This window comes from Salmo trutta, chromosome 1 (assembly GCF_901001165.1).
Source record: "Salmo trutta chromosome 1, fSalTru1.1, whole genome shotgun sequence".
NCBI classification, from domain to species: domain Eukaryota; kingdom Metazoa; phylum Chordata; class Actinopteri; order Salmoniformes; family Salmonidae; genus Salmo; species Salmo trutta.
Window position 1 is genome coordinate 60265071 of NC_042957.1, and position 8410 is coordinate 60273480.

Genomic DNA, 8410 nt, shown 5'->3' on the forward strand with positions numbered 1-8410 from the left:
CCCTTTTCGATAATAGTTGTTTGTTGAAAACCGTAGCTAACAAACTCGCTCCACCAGATACTAGCTAGCTATTTTTTCAAGTTAACATACAGGTAGGTTACTAGCTATCGTGGTTTATATAGCTACCTAGCTAATCTGTGTTGTTTAATGTAATGAAAAAGATAGCGTAAGCTAGCCACGTTAACGTTCGTTTATTACATAGCTATATGTTACTGTAGCTTGCTAACGTTAGCTAGTAGTCCTGCTAATAACATGTTTTTGGGCCTATCTATTATACTATTTGTGAAATGGTTTTCACATTAGCATTACAACTTAAATTATTCTATAGGCAATAGGTAGGTTATAGTTAGCTACATGTCTTGTTCATAGCGAAGTAACGTTAACGTGTTACCTTTCCTCTGTTACTGTGTTAGTATTTATTTCGGAGGGATTTTTTCCGGATGGGGTTTCAGCGGTTCTAGCTGCCACAATCGACAGATCCATGTCTTTTCTTGTGAGTGAACTCTGTTAGCGCTCCCCTGCCTGTTGGCGTTAGAGCTTAGTCTAGAACATGTATCAAATACTTGTGCTGAATCCTTACCAGTCAGTGTCACAGCAATGATCAGTTATTGGAGAAGTGATTGACCTGAGGGCAGATACCAATCTGTCTCTTTCTCCCTCTCTCAATCCCAGCGTTGGGTCTCAGAGAAATTGAGTGTGGAGAGCCTGAGGGATTTTGAGTTTTTTGGAGGTAAGGTCAAAGGTTATGCTGAAAAGGCTTCCCCAATCAACTGCTGCTTACACACAAGACCTATCATCAGCTATGAAGTTGCCCAACCCTCATACAGAACCTGCTAGCTATATCCTAAGTGCAGCTTTGCTTTCAAAACAAGATATTGCATTGCGCAGTTTTTAAAAAGCAACACACTCTAACAAACAATTGGCATAATACAATTTAAACCTACAGGAATCCAATCAGCATTGGTTTTTTGGCAATATGTGGCTGGAAACCTCTGTCTCCCATATAGATTCAGGACACATAAGAGCGACTGCTTGCTTCAATGCTCTGCAGGTGTCAAATGTCTCACTGTACCTTACATGTGTGCCATGAAGAGAGTTTGTTCCAGTGTGATGTCTCCTTGTCTGGCAGACTTGATCAATGCAGTAAATGTGCAGCCTCAGAATACTGCATGTCAGATTAATGTTCTGTTGCGCTGTCGGTCTTTGTAGTATATATGAAGTTGAAATGATACCTAGGTCAAATATTTATTAAGGAAATCATATTTTAAGGGTAACAAGTACGGTGGGGATGAGGCAGGTTCAAAGAGATGTTTCTACAGTATGTGGGTCTTATTAGACACTAACATGAGGACAGGAAAGCACTGTCAATTTATCAGTGGTTGAAGAATCAGTTTACATGGAGAAAATGAATAGCTGGGGGGGGGGTCTTCACTATCAAGCTTTGCATTATCTTCATATTTCTGTGCGATCAGCTCACATTGCATAATTGTTCTGTGTTTGTTCATACGCTTGATTTCAAGTTTGGTTTTGGCTGCTTCCTGTTCCCATGGCAATGCATAATCACTCAATCCCGCTAGACTGAATCCTCAGATTCCTCACTGATTTAACAGATGCATCAGCGGTATCTAACTAGCCTAAACTGAATCCTCCTTGTTATGGGAGCCAGCTAGCAGCATTGATCTGACTCCTGCAACAAACACCACATGCTATACTTTACACTTACAGTGTACCTAATGGTTCCTGAGCTGCTCTAAACACAGATCCTTCTCTTGTGTGTGTGTGTTTGTGTTTGTCATTGATGTGGTTTCTCTACCACAGAGCAAGCTCAGGGAAGCTCTCACAGGAAAGTAAGTGTGGTACTCCAGTCATGGCTCTCGATCGTTCCATCTGCCTGTGTGAGGGTGGAGCCAAAGTGAATGAATTCACAAGCCCTGTGTGCTTTTGTGCATGGGCATCTGATTCACAATGCTGTGCTGTATGTGCTTTGTATTTTGAGGCCCATCCTACTTCACCCACCAGGGTTTCCTATTGGGGGAGTTCGGAGATTGGTGGAGCTTACAGTAGTGATGTCCTCTTGATGAGACATGGTTGGGTTGGAGAGAGCAACTGAGGTTGTCAAGTCTGATTGAAAAAAAGATGTGATCAGTATAAGTGCATAATACTACTTGTTACCTGATGGCTCCATCGGTTCCTCCAGAGATCAAAACAGTCCTTCCTGATTCATAAAGTTGACCACAGTTTGTGTCTTTTAGAGTGGGCAATGACGGGTCATCTGTAATTACCAGGCTTAATTGACCTGCACTTGTCTTTTACGGCTGTCACGGAAACGGCTGTTTGGTCTCAGCTGACAGATCATCTCCCTATAAAGCCGGCCTTAATGGCCCCTTAGGAACCTCAGTGTGGTCTTAACATGGTGTTACTATTTGATTTATGGTTTCTGTTGTTCTTCACTGAAAGTCCTCACTAATTTTGACCAAGCCTGTTTCATGTTTGTGAAGTAGTTTAAGTCTGAAGTGTGGACACTGTCTGTTGCCTGTGTTCACTGTAGTTCTCCCTTACTAGAAAGCAGAGGGCATGTAGGTGGGTGGTGGGAGGGTATGAGCAACTGGTTATTTGTTCATGTCAAATGTGTCACTGTTGTGGAAATCTCTGGATCCACCAATGGTTGTGAACTGGAGTTGAATGGAATGGATCGAGTTCCATGTGTTCCATTTTTGGCAATGCATGGCAACCCCGTCTGAGTGAATTAACGTGAAGGACATCTACCTCGCAATGCTGGCTGGAAATTGGTAGAGAAATGGTTATTAAGCTGTTAATGCATTTTTTTTAAATAATAATGTAATACAGTTGAAGTCAGAAGTTTACATACACCTTAGCCAAATACATTTAAACTCAGTTTTTCACAATTCTTGACATTTAATCCAAGTAAAAATTCCCTGTCTTAGGCCAGTTAGCATCACCACTTTATTTTAAGAATGTGATGTCAGAATAATAGTAAAAATAATAGTATTTCAGCTTTTATTTCTTTCATCACATCCTCAGTGGGTCAGAAGTTTACATTCACTCAATTAGTATTTGGTAGCATTGCCTTTAAATTATTTAACTTGGGTCAAACATTTTGGGTAGCCTTCCACAAGCTTCCCAAAACATGTTGGGTGAATTTTGGCCCTTTCCTCCTGACAGAGCTGGTGTAGGCCTCCTCCTAGGCCTCCTTGCTCGCACACGCTTTTTCAGTTCTGCCCACAAATACCTTGACTTTGTTGTCCTTAAGCCATTTTGCCACAACTTTGTAAGTATGCTTGGGGTCATTGTCTATTTGGAAGACCCATTTGCGACCAAGCTTTAACTTCCTGACTGATGTCTTGAGATGTTGCTTCAATATTGACACAATTTTCCTACCTCATGATGCCATCTATTTTGTGAAGTGCACCAGTCCCTCCTGCAGCAAAGCACCCCCACAACATGATGCTGCCCCCCTGTGCTTCACAGTTGGGATGGTGTTCTTAGGCTTGCAAGCCTCCCCCTTTTTCCTCCAAACATAACGATGGTCATTATGGCCAAACAGTTCTATTTTTGTTTCATTAGACCAGAGGACATTTCTCCAAAAAGTACGATCTTTGTCCCCATGTGCAGTTGCAAACCGTAGTCTGGCTTTTTTATGGCGGTTTTGGAGCACTGGCTTCTTCCTTGCTGAGCGGCATTTCAGGTTATGTCAATATAGGACTCGTTTTACTGTGGATATAGATACTTTTGTACCCGTTTCCTCCAGCATCTTAACAAGGTCCTTTGCTGTTGTTCTGGGATTGATTTGCACTTTTCACACCAAAGTACGTTCATCTCCAGGAGACAGAACGCGTCTCCTTCCTGAACGGTATGACGGCTGCGTGGTCCCATGGTGTTTATACTTGCGTACTATTGTTTGTACAGATGAACGTGGTACCTTCAGGTGTTTGGAAATTGCTCCCAAGGATGAACCAGACTTGTGGAGGTCTACAATTGTTTTTCTGAGGTCTTGGCTGATTTTCTTTTGATTTTCCCATGATTTCAAGCAGAGGCACTGAGTTTGAAGGTAGGCCTTGAAATACATCCACAGGTACACCTCCAATTGACTCAAACTATGTCAATTAGCTTATCAGAAGCTTCTAAAGCCATGACATCATTTTCTGTAATTTTCCAAGCTGGTTAAAGGCACAGTCAACTTAGTGTATGTAAACTTCTGACCCACTGGAATTATGATACAGTGAAATAATCTCTAAACAATTGTTAGAAAAATGACTTGTCATGCACAAAGTAGATGTCCTAACCGACTTGCCAAAACTATAGTTTGTTAACAAGAAATTTGTGGTGTGGTTGAAAAACGAGTTTTAATGACTGCAACCTAAGTGTATGTAAACTTCGGACTTCAACTGTATGTTTTGGACAACACCCCATACCAGGGCTCTACAGTGGTACCATTTTGGTCACATATGCATCGAAATATTTTACTGTTACCTGGAATTTTTTTTGGGGGGTAAAAGTGCCCCTTGGGGGAAAAAAACAACTATTTTGTAATTGTTGGCAATTCCTGCCATTATGCCCCTACATTTCTATGTGCTCCTTGTAAAAAAAAAAAAATAGCAGAGCCCTGCATACATTTTTTTCCAGTCAAACATTTTGACAGTGAAAATAGTTTTATTTCTGAGCGTCTTTTAAGACTGTTATTGGATCCCAATTTTGTCTTTTGAGATGATACACGAGATGCTCACGTCTCCGCCCAGCAATGGGAGTCATTGTTCCAAAGGTGGGAAGGCAGGAAACAAGCCTAAGCCCATAGAAACGCATTGGGCTTATTTTGGACACATTTTGGCAATAGTGCAACCTCTTGCCTCGCCTCTTCCTCTCTGAACACATATTATTATTTTGGGGTACCCACTCTGCATGTATCTTACCATGAGTGTTAATATTTCAAGCACTATGGTGTGATGAGGTTTAGAGAAGGCATGATTCATAAATGATGTAGCTTCTTGCTTATAATTTGCCACCAACAGAATTCAAACCTGAAGTTAGATCTTCTCCACTCAGGTTCCACAAGTACTGCTCGTACACACTCCGTTCTGTAGTCTGACTGTATATGATTTAGCATTAACCATCACGTCTGACCAAGCCTTTGCAGGCCACTCTCACAATGCCACTAGTAACGCCCAACACTAAGGGCCAATATGCTATCATTTCCAATGCTAACTCCTTCCCTGCTGCCGCCTCTCCCCCCAGGCCCATGAAGACAGCCACGAGAGCCTGACCTCACTCCCACGGCGGGACACCATGGGAAGCTTCCTCCCTGACAGCAGCGCCTATGAGCTCCTGACCATCATAGGTCAGTCAGTCTCAGGCTTCCAACCCCAGTGACTTGGCTGCCAAGGCGCTTGTGTGTTTATTGTTGAATACATTGTTGGTGCGCCTGTCTCTAGTCTAATTTGGTGTGTGTTTTGCTGTGCTAGGTCGAGGCCTGGAGGACTTGATGACCGTCAACCTTGCCAGATACAGACCCACAGGGGAACACGTAGCAATCCGTCGGATTGACCTGGAGTCCTGCACCAATGAAATGGTCAACTACCTGCAGGTCTGGACCTGTCACCATCCATCTATCATTCTACCATCCATCTGTCACATTTCCCTTTGCCAGGCAGACAGACATCAGTCAAATCATCCTTGTCTTTATATCCCTCTTTCACTCCTCCCCTCTGAATGCATTCATCGCTTGCTTTGACATCACCTGTTATGAAATCCAACCTCCCATCTCTGTCTGTCTAATTTGTATCTATTAGATTACATTGAGTTATCTCCCTCTCTGTCCATTAAACCTAACCCAGTCTAATTTCTGTCTCTCTCTCAGGCTGAGCTCCATGTATCTAAGCTGTTCCACCACTCCAGCATCCTGCCCTACAGGAGCATCTTCATAGCAGAGAATGAGCTGTGGGTTATCTCTCCCTTCATGGCCTATGGTGAGGATTCAGACAGGAGAGCACTGACTGTAACACTACACCACTCTGGTCCTAGTCAAATGTAGTCAAAAGCTAAATGTACACCAGAGGACTCTAGTTACCATTCCCACACTAAGGTAATTTGTCTCCACTTAACCCTACTATTCAGTCCTCTGCTTTCTCAATGACTAATGTAGTGTCTAACATGTCCTAGGGTCAGCCAGAGACCTGATCAGCAGCCACTTCACTGATGGGATGAATGAGCTGGCCATCGCCTACATCCTATTGGGCATGCTCAAAGCCCTGGACTACATCCACCACATGGGCTATGTACACCGGTAAGTAGAAAGTACACACAGGCCCAGGGCTTTTCATGCAGGTTTGTGACATGGCGTCTAATTGTGTGTTTAGGAGTGTGAAGGCCAGCCACGTGTTGATCTCAGTAGACGGTCAGGTGTGTATGTCTGGTCTGCGGAGCATCATCAGTCTGATCCGTCACGGCCAGCGGGCGAGAGTGGTCCATGACTTCCCCCAGTACAGCATCAAGGTGCTGCCCTGGCTCAGCCCAGAAGTGCTGCAGCAGGTAACTCCATACCACACCTGGCTAACATACAATACCTTGCTTTTAAACTATAATACCTTAATTTGTTTCTATCGGTCAACCCTGGTGTGTGTGCATGTCAGAATCTGCAGGGATACGACTTCCGGTCAGACATCTACAGTCTTGGCATCACAGCCTGTGAGCTAGCCAATGGACATGTGCCCTTCAAAGACATGCCAGCCACACAGGTGACTAGTGGCCTGATCAACCCCTTACCCTATTTTGATTCTGAAAGATCTATATTATGCTCCTCACTTGATTGGCATCTCTCTCCATTCCTCTTCCTCCCCTCTGTCCTATTCATGGTCCTGTCTTTTAGATGTTGCTGGAGAAGCTGAATGGGACAGTCCCCTGTCTGTTGGACACCACCACCATCCCCCCAGAGGAGCTGACCATGAAGCCCTCCCGTTCTGGAGCTGACTCTGGGATCTGTGAGGGCCCCAGCACCGGAGGGGCCCACCACTCTAATGGAGAGCCCTCCTCCTCGGGGAGCCACCCCTACAGTCGTACCTTCTCTCCCCACTTCCATGCTTTTGTGGAGCTGTGTCTACAGAGGGACCCAGAGAAGAGGTGAGCCACTCCAAGCTAGGCTGCTGGTCCTCACATTGATTGTTTTATGAATTTTAGCTCATTTAATTGTTTATTCCCCCCCAGACCCTCAGCCAGTGCTCTCATTGGTCATTCCTTCTTCAAACAGGTCAGTAGGATCGAGTTCCTCCCCCCTCAACATCAATGTACAACATTTAAGTCAAAATGGCTTCATTCAGTCACACATTTGATTATTAGAATCCCAATGATTTCTTTCCTTTCTTCCCTAGATCAAGCGTCGGCCATCGGAGGCTCTGCCTGAGCTGTTCCGGCCCGTAACGCCCATCACGGGCTTTGAGAGTACCCAGCCTCAGGACGCTGCCTCTGGACTGGCCAGCCTGGAGTCTGGCCTCAGCCACATGGATGTGGATGACTGGGACTTCTGACCACAGAGGAACAGGAAAGAGGTGTGTGAAGTAACCAAGAGGTTAACAAGAGACGCTCTGAGAAGACTTCGGACTGGATTTACGCTTTGTTCTTATTAAATGGCCCATGTAAATAATTCAAACTAAGCCGTTTCTCCTCCCTTTGACTGGGTTTAAAAGCCAGCTACCATCTCACCTCCTTGCTATCGCTCTAGTCTGAAAGATGCATGAGCAGATAGACCCTTGCACTGACTGACACCCAATTCCTCTCACGCACACATCTCTCCAGATTCTACTAAAGCTCTGGACCCATCGAAGAACCGTATGGGGGAGTATGTCCAGTCAGCTCTTTCACTTGCCAATGGAGATGTTCCATTACAGGTAGAGCAGAGAGACTCTACCTCTTATTTGATCTGAGCTGTACTTGACCCTATCTAGAGCCATCTGTTGACATTACCAAGACCAGGAACTGACTTACTGACCGCATTACCAAGGGTTGATCCAATCAGCCATCTAGCCAGCACAACAGATGGAAGATTCCAGAAGTTTGTCCAAGGCTATCACGAACCAGACAGTGTTTGTATTTCCTCACAGCTGAGAAGAGGCTCTCATACTGAACCATCAGTTTTACAGGAGGGAAGAAAAAATCTGTTTCTACCTGCAACCCTGAACTGAAGATGGCAAAGCAAGTTAACACTAGACTGTGCCAACTGAGGTCCATGTATTTGATTAACCTTCCTGTTATTGGCCATTTGTCCTGCAAAAAAGTGAATGTTACAATGGTGCTTGTTTCAGAGTTTGTCTGGGTTTCACGAAGGGAAAGTGTTGGGAGTGTCAACTATTTTACTTGATAATAAATACCTTTCACCTCGTGGCTCTCACTGTATTGTAAATAA

At 44.3% G+C, this 8410-nt stretch overlaps 1 protein-coding gene across 4 annotated transcripts; it reads left to right on the top strand.

Annotated features, from left to right (window-relative positions):
* The first annotated feature begins 3 nt into the window (after window positions 1–3).
* On the top strand, window positions 4–8385 carry LOC115203868 (STE20-related kinase adapter protein alpha). Of its 4 annotated transcripts, XM_029768934.1 has the most exons (13): window positions 4–92; window positions 414–493; window positions 673–730; window positions 1819–1847; window positions 5251–5353; window positions 5478–5599; window positions 5873–5981; window positions 6175–6298; window positions 6372–6543; window positions 6645–6749; window positions 6881–7131; window positions 7216–7258; window positions 7380–8385. In XM_029768934.1, the coding sequence occupies exons 2-13, from the start codon at window positions 482–484 to the stop codon at window positions 7533–7535; spliced, it is 1284 nt and encodes a 427-aa protein (XP_029624794.1). In that variant the 5' UTR covers window positions 4–92; window positions 414–481; the 3' UTR covers window positions 7536–8385. The 4 variants fall into 4 exon arrangements, with proteins under 4 accessions (XP_029624794.1, XP_029624802.1, XP_029624811.1 ...); XM_029768942.1 differs by lacking the exons at window positions 673–730; window positions 1819–1847; XM_029768957.1 differs by lacking the exons at window positions 4–92; window positions 1819–1847 and having other exon boundaries at window positions 466–493.
* The last annotated feature ends 25 nt before the right edge of the window (window positions 8386–8410 follow it).

What these genes read in the sequence shown, in the direction of transcription:
- LOC115203868 (XM_029768934.1), top strand. An exon ending in TGAGCTCCTGACCATCATAG is followed by an intron (nt 5,354 to 5,477) that starts GTCAGTCAGTCT and finishes TTGCTGTGCTAG; the next exon opens with GTCGAGGCCTGGAGGACTTG. An exon ending in AAGACATGCCAGCCACACAG is followed by an intron (nt 6,750 to 6,880) that starts GTGACTAGTGGC and finishes CCTGTCTTTTAG; the next exon opens with ATGTTGCTGGAGAAGCTGAA.